Genomic DNA, 11,813 nt, shown 5'->3' with positions numbered 1-11,813 from the left:
GGAGGGGGGCGGGAAGGGGCGGGGCATCGCGGGGCGGAGCAGACGGAGCGTGCGTGCGTGAAGAGCTGGGCCGCCCGGGCTGGAAGGGGCGAGCGGGGCGAGCGTGCCTGCGGGTTGGGTGGGGCATCTGTGAGGGGCGGAGCATCATACGCGGGGTGTGTTTCGGGGGCGGGGACTTGGCCTGTCCGTCAGCGCGCAGGCTCCACCCCCCGCAGGTAGTGTGGTTTCTGCGCACCTCTTAACCACCCTCCGGTGCACGGTCGGTGCATTCCTCGCCTTCCCCCACCCGTGCCTGGCACCGCCACCCATCTCCAGAACCTCTTAATCCAACCTGAAACTCCCCGTTAAACACCCACTCCCCAACCCCTGGATCCCCATTCTACCGTCTGCCTCCCTGAGCGAGCCACCAGGGACCTCACAGAGCGGAGTCGTACGGGATTTGCCCTTCGCGACGGCGTATTTCACTCAGCATGGTACCCTCAAAGTCCGTATACGGTCTGACGTGTCAGCATTCCTTTTTTCATTTTTATTTTTTGTAAAGACAGGATCTGGCTATGTTGCCTAGGCTGACTTCGAGCTCTGGAGTTCAAGCAATCCTCCCGCCTCAGCCTCTGGGTGGCTGGCGTGCTCCAGCACGCCGGCTAATGTTTGTATTTTTTGTAGAGACAGGGTCTCCCCATGTTGCCCAGGCTGGTCTTGAACTCATGGGCTCAAGTGATTCACCCTCGTCAGCTTCCTAAAGCGCTGCGATGACAGGCGTGAACCACCGTGCCTGCCCGCTTCCTCTGTTTATAAGGGTACCTACCAGTTTGCCCGCTGTCCACATGTGGCTGCATTTGCCTAATCTGTGTCATCGTTTCTTCATTTGCTGGACCACTGGGACGTCAGCTGCAGGCGGCAGGAGGCTCTGTCCCCAAATGTCTCCATGGATAAGGACGGGCACCATCCTGCCCACAGCCCCTCCACACCCCTAATCAATGTGACATAACGAGACACAATCACGGTTTCCAATCACATCCTTGGTGATTTTTTCAGGCCAGGGTCACCCCCGTCATGTCTGAAAAACTGCTGCTTTTTTCAGGCCAGGGTCACCCCCGTCATGTCTGCAATCCTCTTTAGTGCAGGATGCCAAGCCCAGCCTGGAGCCCAGCCTGTCTTCCCACAAAATGTCCTTCCAGTGACTCTCATCGTCTCTTCACAGCTGAACTCACAGAGGACGGTTTAGGCAGAAACCGCACACTGCCATGATGTCCCATGCCCCCTGCTGAGCAGGCCTGTACAGTGGCCACTCTGGTAGTAGGTGACCTATCCGCAAGGTGGCCGCAGCAGCCTTCAGTCCTAGTGTCTGACTGCCCTGGTCCAAGCTGTGCCCGCCTTGCTGGCCTCCTGGGGTCCGTGTACCCTGTTGACACATTCCCTTCTCCATGGCCCTCAAAGCACCAATGAAGACTTCTTCAAAGTGTCTTTATGGCACAGAGTCCAGACAAGCAGAGGTCTTTGTGTAGCTGTTGAAGAAAGAATTCCTCATGACATGTCTTAGTGTCCGTGAAGAAGACTGTACCACGGCGCAGCATGTGGTGTGGGCCCGGCCTTGGGGGAGATGGGGCTCAACTCCAATAAGCAGGTGGGGAGTGGAGAAGCCGAGGAGCAGTGTCGAGTCCGTGGGTGGGAATGGCTAACAGGAGACATCAGGGCTGAAGGGAGTGTCTGGCTAAACCCACCTCACAGGGTCCTTGCTGCAGGCAGGCGGGGTGATCAGACGTCACCAGGGGACAGTGGAAAATGAGGGACCCGATCACATGTCACCAAGGGTGAGCAGATATCCAGGATGTGGACTTCTGGCTAAACTGAGCTGGCAGGGCTCTTACTAAAACTGGATTTTCTAAGCAAGTGCACAGATGGGCCTAGGAGAAGGTTCCAGATCCCGGCCGGAGTTTGGCCAAGCAGAGAATCCCTGCCGTAGCTCCCTGCCGTGTCCCAAGGGCCTGGGCCAGCACCTGGCATGTCTTAGGTGCTCAGGTGACATTGGGCAGTCACCGAATTCCCACAGGCCCTGGACGTGGCCATGGAGGCCCTGCTGCCAGCCCACTCCCCCCGCTGCAGCGTCCCTGTCCCCAGAGCTCCTGCTCGCCCTTCTGAACCCTCCTCACAGCCTCCCCACCTGCCCCAAGCCTTGTGAGGTCCCGGGTCCCTTCCTGCCCAACCAGGAGAGAGGCCGGGCATGGTGAGGGACCTGGAGTGACTCAGCTGGGTCCCCCAAGGTCCCTGGGCCTCAGTCCCCTGCCATCTGCCACTTCCTCTTTGAGACAGGCCAGGCCTAGAATGCGCTTCCTAGCCGCAGTCGCCACTCCTTCCTCTGCTGGAGCCTGGCGTTCCTGAGGGTGACCCAGTGCATCCCAGGCAGCCCCACACGGACAGAGCAGAAGCCAGGCAGGATGACACCCGGGGCGGGGGCTGGCAGGGACAACACCCATAGGCGGGAGTCGAGTTCCTCCAGCCTCACGTCAGCCTGGGCCTCAGCCAGCAGAGGAATTTGCTTCCGCTCCTGCACAGGCAGCAGGAAAGGCACGCAGCAACCTGGCGCCCCCGGCCGGGCCCAGTGGCTCCCGATCCATCCTGCCGAGGGCCCCCCACCCCAAAGAAGCCACCACCACCACACAGGGCCACTCCGGGTCAGATGGACTCAGAGGAAACAGAGCTTTCAGTCCCAGAGTTGCAGGGGCTGTAGCCCAGTGCCAGAGCCTGTGGGGCCTGTCTCCACACCACCTCCAAGAAGCCTTCCTGGACCCTCCACTCCAGCCTGGCCAGCCCTGGGCTGCTGTTCCCCTTATCAGCAGGCAGGGGACTGGGACCTGCCACCTGGGGGAGGAAACCTGGCCCCCGTCCTGGCCTCAGGGACCAGCTGGGGCCAGGGGTCTGAGAACTGGAAGGCGCCTGGGCGTGGGGGTCGCAGCCCTGCTTCCCAGGTCCTTCGGGGTTGGGGGAAGGTGGTTTCCTGTTATTCTCGCCTCAGGGCTTCCTCCCTTCCTAGAGGAAAGAGAGCACCACTGCCCATTCTGGGGGAGTCTCTGAGCAGCTGGCCCCCGCCCCACTGCGCCCTCCCACGAGTGGCCGAGAGTTGGCTGAGGCTGTGGAAACGGATGGAGGTGAGACGAGGAGGCCCAGCCCGCCAGCCTGCTCCACCCATGGCCAGGCCCTGCCCTGCTGTGCACAGGGCTGGGCCCACCAGCGACTGCCCCCCAACCTCACACTGCCAGCTAGCCCCAGAGCTGGGAAGATGCAGGGCTAAGGAGGGAGGGGGCTGTGGTGTCAGCAGTGTCAGCCTCAGCTCATCACTGTCATGGCCACCCCAGGTCGCTGGGGAAACCAAAGCTTGTTTTTTTTACAAGTGACTAAAGTGCCAGGTGTGTGGGACAGGGCTGGCCTCTGGGAGTCCGCAGACTGGAGCCGCTAAGATACCACGACCTGCTGTAGTGGGAGACGCCAGCCCTGCTTGGTGGCTCGGGGCTCAGGCATGACATTGTGGGAATGTCCAGATTATCAAGGACTTGGTCTTAGAGGGGAACTAGCAGATGGTGGGGAGGCTGGGGCTGGCACAGCCAGGGCCATCCCAGTGGGAGGGACGGCAGCAGAGCCTAAGCCCACCAGCAGATGTTCACAAATCCGACATGGCCCACCTATCCCCAGGTGTCCAAGAAGGGAGGTCTGTCCTCCAGTCCCGTCTCCCCTTCTCTTGTGACACTCCAGCTTCCCATTGGACATCTACCCTCTAATACAGGCAGTTGTCCCCTCAAAACTGCTGTGTTGAAGTCCTAACCTGCAGGAACTTCAGAATGAGGCTATAATTGGAGACAAAGCCTTTAAAGAGGTGATTAAGTTAAAATGAGTTCATTGGGGTGGGCCCTAATCCACGGCGGCTGGTGTCCTTAAAAGAAGAGGAGATTAGGACACAGATGCACACAGAGGGACAGCCCTGTGAGGACACAGGGAGGAGACGGCGTCCATGGGCCCAGGAGGGAGGCCACGGGAGGAATTGGCCCTGCCCACACTTCAGTTTTGGCCTTCCCCTCTAGGGCTGCGAGACAATCCGTGTCTGCTGTTTAAGTGCGTGGTGCTGTCTCTGCAGTCCCAGCGGACACACCCTCCAAGTTAGGGGTCATTTCCAGCTGTCCTAGCACCTCGGTGCCCTCTTAACAGCTCTGGTGAGGGATGTGTACAGTCAGGGTTCTCCAGAGAAACAGAATATGCTATATCCTATTTTTATATCTATATCTAGATATACAGCCAAAGACTAAAGTTCCTCAGAGCAGCAGTTCTGCTTTCAGTCTGCCTCTGATGGCTGCTCCCATTTATTTCGAGATGGGGTCCTGCTCTGTTGTCCCAGCTGGAGTGCCTGGTGCAGTCACAGCTCACTGCAACCTCGACCTCCCCAGCTCAAGTGATCTTCCCACCCCAGCCTCCTGAGCTGGGTCCACAGGTGCATGCCACTGCACCCCGCTAACTTTGAAATGTTTTGTAGACATGGGGTCTGTGTTGCTCAGGCTGGTCTTGAACTCCTGGGCTCAAGTGATGCTCCCACCTCAGCTTCCCAAAGTGCTGGGATTACAGACATGGCCTGTGATGGTTCACTTTGTGTTCACCTGACTGGGCCACAGGATGCCCAGATATGGAGTCACACGTTATTCTAGGCATGTCTGTGAGGGCATTTCCGGATGAGACCAACACTTGAATGGGTGGACTGAGGAAAGCAGATTGGCCTCCCTAACTCGGGTGGCCTTGTCAGATCAGGCCTGAACAGAACCAAAGGTGGAGGAAGGGTGAACCATGCCCAGTTGTTCAGCATGGCTGGGCACCACGGCCCCCACCACAGAGACCTGGTCTCTCCCACGGTGGCACTGTCAGCAGCTCTGCCCGTCCCTGTGCTGGAGAGGTTCCTGGTGCATCCCGGTCCCCATCCCCGCTGCAGTGGACCCTGTGGGGTTCGTACTCGCTTTCTTCCCTGAGGCTGCACTTTCAGCATTGCCATCCATGGCTCCACGAGTTGGGTCTCACCTGGGGCCAGATGTCAGCCAGGCAAGCCCCAGAAAGGAGAGGGGCTCAGCTTACAGTTAGCATCTGCCCGGAGTCAGGCTTGGGTGAGACTCGGGTCTCAGCCTAGGCTTGGGTCTTGGCTGGGGGACACCATGGAGAGAGGGGTGTGCAGCCTAGGAGGGGCGGCCGGCCAGGCTGCACTAGGTTTAAGGGAGGCTGGGAGGGAGCCAGGCACCTGGAGTGCTCCAGGGCCCCTGAGCCCTCTCTGCCCCTCACCAAAGCCACCCCTGCAGGCTCTGACCGACATCCTGGTCACAACAGGGCCTGAGACAGCCGCCCTCCATCCACCGAGCTGCGGCCTGACTTGGGGCTCTGAGCTGTCCTTTCTTTGTCACCAACAGTACACACCGCCCAGCCCCACCTGCCCCTGCCCCCAGCACGCTGCCTGCACTGAGCAGCCCCCAAGTGTTTTGTGACAAGCTATGGGGGCTCTTCTGTGGCTGTACTCCCCTGCCTGTCCCTGGGAAGGGGTCTCCTCTCCCAGCCAGCCTGGAGCTAAGCCATGTCTCCCCATGTGGTAGCCATGCACACACACCCATCATACACATGTATGCTTGCTCCCACACATAACATGCAATGCACATACATATGGATGCAGTCACACACAGCCACACGTGCAGATGCGTTCACATGTACACACAAGGTTATAAACAAAAGGTAGTTTTATTTTACTCCCTTTCTTCCGGAGGCTGGGTCTGAATTAGGGAGGAGCGCAGAGAGGCCATGGGCAGGAAGATCCCCCTTCCCCCAGCATGGCCAAACCACCAGGCTCCAACCAACCATTGGGTCCAAGCTACAAGGCATGGTCAACATCTTTGCAGAGCTCCAAGTCTCCCAGAGGAAGGGAAGGCCGGCAGCGCAGAAGCTAATGGTGTGGCGCTGTGGGTTCCAGGCTCCCAGCTCCCAATGGGTCTCAGTTTGGGGCTGGGAGGGGGAGGGCTGAAGAAGGAGCCCCATTTGCTGTTGCAGGGAATGGGGACAAGCAGCCCCACGCACACCAACTGATGCCCATGCCAGGCACCCTGGGGCCTCCTTGGTTGCTCCAGGGAAGCTCCAAGGGAAGCTGGCATCCCAGAGGACTCATTCCAGCTGAGGATAGGGGTGGAGTCGTCAGTGCCCCAGCCCCAGCCCCCCTGGGGTTCAGACCACAGCAGAGGGCCCTTCCTGTCTGGTAGACCCCCTCTCCACCCCACCTTGGCCCCAGCGGTGAACAAGCCAGGGCACTCCTCCGCGGCTTTCAGCCCCTTCCCTGAGTGGCCTGGCTGCCCCTCTAGGCAGGGTCTGCCTGAGGCCACCGGCTAAGGAGCAGGCTGAGTTGAAGGGGTCACAGATTTCCACGGGAGCTCCATGACCCTCCTCCTCCCCCCCCCACTGCTAGCTCGCAGGCCAGCGCCTCAGATCCACACGGTGGTCTTCCCGTCCCTGCTGCTGGCGCTGCCCTTCTCGGAGCCTGCCCTGGGCTTGGCTCCTGGGCGTTCGTGGGCACCCGGCCGGCCCTGCTCCCCGACGGTGCCCGCAGAGGTGGCACTGCCAGTTCCAGACGCGGGGGCGCCTGCCCTGGGGGGCGCCCGGGAGGCCGCAGGGAGGCCCGCGCACGGCGAAGTCTCCCGGTCGCGGTCCCCGGTCGCCGGCCTGTCGCGCAGCGCCTGCAGGGCCAGGTTTGCCAGGTTCTGGTCGTGCGCCCGAGCGCGCTCGGCCGCCCGCACCACTAGGCTGTAGTCGGGAGGGCAGGCCAAGCCGGCAGCCGCGGCCGGGAAGGCGCAGGGCGGGGGCCGTGGCGCGGGGTTTGGGGCGGGGGCCGGGGGGCCGCGGCGGCCGCGCACGGCGTCCTGCGCGCTGCCCAGGCCCAGGTGGGCCATCTCGCAGAGGTTGAGCAGCAGGCACAGGCAGCTGACCACGTACATGACCAGCAGGAAGACCGTCTTCTCAGTAGGGCGCGACACGAAGCAGTCCACCACGTGCGGGCAGGGCCGGCGGCTGCAGGGGAAGAACGGCCGCACCTCGAAGCCGTACAGCAGGTACTGGCCCACCAGGAAGGCCACCTCGAAGGCCGCCCTGGCCACCAGCTGGGCCACGTACACGCGCATCAGGCCCTCTCTCTGGATGCGCCTCCGCCCGTCGTGCTGCCCAGCCGGGCCCGGGGTCCCCGCCGCCTTCCCGTCCGCGCCGGCACCCTTAGCGCACGCCTCCTCCGCGCCGGCCTCCTCCGCGTCCTCGGCCGCGCCCTCGGCCGCGCCAGGCTCCTCCTCCTCCTCCTCCTCGCCCAGGCCCAGCATGGGCTCCTCCTCGCCCAGGTCGGCGGGCTCGGGCCACCCGGCGTGCGGGGGCGGCAGGTGCGCCCTGGGCGCGCGGCGGGGCCCGGGGCGGCGGCGGAGGGCGCGGCGCCGCTCCTGCTCGGACGCGCGGGCCAGGCGGTGCACGGCGTAGCCCAGGTACATGACCGAGGGCGTGGAGATGACCACGATCTGGAAGACCCAGAATCGCACGTGCGACAGGGGTGCGAAGGCGTCGTAGCAGACGTTGTCGCAGCCTGGCTGCCGCGTGTTGCAGGTGAACTTGGCCTGCTCGTCCGAGTAGATGGCCTCGCCGCCCACGGCCGTCAGCACGATGCGGAAGACCACCAGCACCGTGAGCCACACCTTGCCCACGAAGGTGGAGTGGTTGTGGATCTCCTCCAGCAGCCGCGTTAGGAAGCTCCAGCTCATGTTGGTCATAGGGGCGGGCGGGCAGGTCCTGCGGGGTGGGGCGGGGGTCAGCCAGGGGCCTGCACCTAGGAGCTATCAGCGCGCAGGGCTCAGAGCTGGGGCCAGAGGCTCGCCTCGCAGCTGGCCCCTCTGCTCACACACCGGATGACGTGGAGCTTACCACCTTAAACGGAAGTGAAAGCCCCCACCTGATCCGGCCCCTGCTCGTGCAGATGCGGGGCCCCAGCTGGGTGAGCTGCCTTCGTGAGGCAGGTGGGCACACTGAAGCAAGCACCTTCAAGTGTGTGGGGACTGGGGGTCTCAGTGTCCACTGCACCCATGGCCACCACCCCAGCCCCCAGCCGCACCCAGGTTGTTGGGGAGGGTCCCACAGGGTTTCAGCATCTGGAGGGTCTCCCCAGCCTGCCTAGCCACCTAATCCCTCCTGGCCCCTCCAGCTCCCTAGCCCCCAAATCCTTGTGGCCCCATTGGCCCCCACCCTGCAGCCCCATCAGCCCTGTCCTTCACAGCCTCCCATGCCTGAACCACTATCAGCCCCCAGACCTCAAAGTGCCGCCAGTCCACAATCTCCACAGCCCCTTGGCCCCCAGTGGCCCTGCTCTGCCTTCCTCCACACCCTGCACCTCCACAAAGGACCTCCATCCTCCCTCCAGCCCCCGGCTGATCCCGCTGCCCTTTCCAGGCGCCTAGGGTCCCAGGGCTCCCCCCAGCCAGTCCAGGCTCCTGGTCCTCAACAGTCCCAACCCAGACGGTGCCCAGCTGGGGTCAGGATGAAGGCAGGCATCTGTCCAGGAGGGAAGGTGTCCAGCAAGGTTATAGACTCTGTGATTTGAGGCCACACTCAGCATCTGCGACCCTCAGAGACAGCTGTGCCACAGACCAGCCAGCCCAAAGTGGGCAAGTGCCCAGGAGAGGGCTGTGCCGCAGGGTCTGTGCTCAGCTCCCCAGCCCACCCTCTCCTGGTGGCTGCCCCTGGATGAGTACCTGCTCCTGGGTCGCTGGGTCAGGAGACCCCTTAGCTCCCTCTGCCTCTGGCCCCCTCCTGGTACCCGGCCTGGGAGGCGGCAGCAGCAGCAGGTGTGGGACCAGCAGCAGTCGCCGGTGAGGCTCCCGGCCTCTTTATGCAGCTGAGGCCTCCCCACCCGGGGCAGGAAGACGGGGCAGTCAGGGTTCCTGGGGAAATGGCCCTGCTTCCTCACATCTGTGCAGTACCCCTCAGAGCCACACACATTCACATGTGCAGACACATTCAGATACACACCCACAGAAACACAAGTACACACTTGTACATGTGCACACACGTGCACATGCATGAACATGCAGATGCATGTGCAGATACACGTGCACGCACACATGTACACATGTACGCTCAGATACACATGCAAACAGATTAACGCCATAGGGCACATATGTGGCGCACACAGGTGCAAACACAGATGTATATGCGCAAACTATCACCAGTGTACATCCGCAGGCATGCCTGTGTGCACTCACATGCAGACCCACGTGCACACACGTGCAGACAGACCTGTGGACTCATGTGTGATCACACATATGGAGGCGTGGCCCTGAGACCAGGACCCAGGTTCTTCCGGGCCATTCCCAGGACCACTGTGTGGGCCCAAGTGACACAGACCCCCAGAGTGAAGCACTAGCCTTCAGATGCCAGGGCACATCAGCTGCATAAAGAGGCCAGGAGCCTCCCAGTGACTGCTGCTGGTCCCACACCTGCCACTGCTGCCTCCCAGGCCGGGTACTGGGAAGGGGCAAGAGGGGGAGGGAGCTAAGGGGTCTCCTGCCTCAGCGACCCAGGAGCAGGTACTCGTCCGGGGGCAGCCACCAGGAGAGGGTGGGCAGGGGAGCTGCAGGAGCTCACCTCCTTGGAGCACAGACCCTGCTGCATAGGCTGGCACACTCCAGCCCTGGGGCCACCTCTCTTCTCCCCCTGGCTCCGGTAGGCAGGCCTCCCTCCCTCCCCACCTGTCTGATCACAGCAGGCTTCAGCCCACCGATCCCAGCAAGACAGGAACCTAGGACAGAGGAGGCTCAAGGGAGAGATGGAGCAGTAGGCCTTCAGTGCCAGGGCCAGCCTGCCCAGCTGTGTGGGGGCAATACTGAGCAAGCAGCTCTCTGGGGACCACCTGCAGTCATGGTGCCTGCTGGTGCCCATGGTGTGAGCACTCCCGCTGTGGCTGACTGCCAAGTGGCTTCCGTGACTCAGCTGAGAAAATGGCGCCATTGGCTCAGCTCTGAAGACCACCGTGGCTCGGCCCCGGGCTGATGTGCCCTGGCATGTGAGGGCTGGCGCTTTGCTCTGGGGGGCTGTGTCACTTGCACCCACATAGGGGTTTGGGGAATGGCCTGGAAGAACCCAGGCCCTGGTCTCAGCGCCACACCTCCAGCCCGTAATTCTCTCCTGAGCCTGCTGCCACCGCCAGCATAAGCACTCAGCACCCAGCAGGCACCACCAGAGCTGGATGGCCACACCCAAATGCCATCGTGCCCTGCAGAACAGCCTCCTCATCCCAGCCAGTCCTGAGCCTGGGCCGCCTCCAGCACTTCACTCCTCACCCAGCAGCCTGGAGAGCCTTAGGACACCCACCCAGCAGGCCTCCCGCCCCGAGCGTGACTCCTGACCAGAGCAAGTGCCCAGCCTCACCTGTCCTAGCACCATATCCCCTGCCCCCACTCCACGCCTGGCTCCAGACATCCCCTCGTGCGCTCTGCCCATGGCTGCCACGCTGGCTGGAGCCAACTCCGGCCAGAATCCTTTGCTGCTTAGCCCCGCCACACACACACACACAGGTGTGCACACAAGTTCAGCCCTTGCCCGAGGCTGCCGCTGTGTCGCCGCTGTGTCACCTCTGTGCGCTTCTCGTGACTATTCCATGTGATGCCGATCACAGCTGGAGACCGTGGGGTGAGTCTCACAGAGTCGGGAGATGAAGTTTCGCTCTTGTCGCCCAGGCTGGAGTGCAGTGGCGTGATCTACACTCACCGTGGCCTCTCTCTGCCTCAGCCTCCTGAGTAGCTGGGATTACAGGCACGTGCCACCACGCCCGGCTAGAGACGTGGGTGGTTTCACAGAAAATACAGACGTGTGGATGCACCTGGGTTCACACGCACACCTTTGCTGTGGCCCCTGCAAAGGCCTCAGTGTAAAAACACCCTAGGAGCAAGAGCCCACCTGGGGCCCAGGCCTTCATTCCTACCTCCACTCCCAATCACAGGACTCAGGAACCCCTGGTGGGGAACGGGCAGACCCTAGGGCTGGGGCTGGGAACGCGCAGAGGAGCCTGAGACAACCGTAGAGTCAGAGATGAAGGCTGGGGTGCAGCACCTGCGCGTCGGGTGCTCGGTGCCGGAGACTGGGTCCCTCCGAGCAGGGACGGAAATCGAGTAGTCTTGGGTTACAGATTACAGACTGGCTCATAGGTTGCCAAGGGAAGTGACTGAATAGATAACCCAGCAAGGGGCAGGAGACAGCTCCTTATGCAGTCAGCCCAAAGCAGCCGAGCGGACACCCTGTACTGGAGGAGGGGAGCGTGACCTCCAGCCCTACCTTCGGGCTGCACCTGCTAACCTGGCTTCAGAGGGTGCTGGAGGGAAAGAGGGAGAGCACCCTTGCGGCCCGCACCCTACACCAACCCTGGGCAGGTGGCCAAAGTGTCACCACAAGCGTCCTGGATGGCGTGGACGCTTCATGGCATCTCATGGGAAGGTCCCGTCAACTCCATAGTCTTCCTCCCAAAACCCATCCCCCTGAAGACTCACAAGGAAACTTGAGGCTGAAAGGGATCCCAACCAAGGGGCACCCTAGAGAGCACCTGGCCAGTGTCCGTCCAGACAGCGCAGACTCCCCATGGCCAGTGTCCGTCCAGACAGCGTGGACACCCCATGGCCAGTGTCCGTCCAGATGGCATGGACTCCCCATGGCCAGTGTCCAGACGGCATGGACACCCCATGGCCAGTATCCATCCAGACAGCGTGGACTCCCCATGGCCAGTGTCCGTCCAG

The 11,813-nt window shown here is 62.2% G+C and overlaps 1 protein-coding gene across 2 annotated transcripts in view; it reads right to left on the bottom strand.

Annotated features, from left to right (window-relative positions):
• Positions 1 to 5,735: 5,735 nt before the first annotated feature.
• GJC2 (gap junction protein gamma 2) overlaps positions 5,736 to 11,813 on the bottom strand; it is an 11,210-nt gene continuing 5,132 nt past the window's right edge. The window contains exons 1-2 of one of the 2 annotated variants that reach the window (XM_017532035.2): positions 7,985 to 8,413; positions 5,736 to 7,824 (exon numbers count right to left, since the gene is read on the bottom strand). In XM_017532035.2, coding sequence (XP_017387524.1) covers positions 6,486 to 7,805 — 1,320 coding nt within the window. In that variant the 5' untranslated portion in view covers positions 7,806 to 7,824; positions 7,985 to 8,413 and the 3' untranslated portion in view covers positions 5,736 to 6,485. Of the gene's footprint in view, positions 7,825 to 7,984; positions 8,414 to 11,813 lie in introns of those variants that run through there. The other variant, XM_017532034.1, reaches the window with a different exon arrangement.

Source organism: Cebus imitator, unplaced genomic scaffold (assembly GCF_001604975.1).
Source record: "Cebus imitator isolate Cc_AM_T3 unplaced genomic scaffold, Cebus_imitator-1.0 Scaffold75, whole genome shotgun sequence".
Taxonomy (NCBI): domain Eukaryota; kingdom Metazoa; phylum Chordata; class Mammalia; order Primates; family Cebidae; genus Cebus; species Cebus imitator.
The sequence above is the reverse complement of the archived record's forward strand: the minus strand, read 5'-3'. Positions and strand labels throughout refer to the sequence as shown.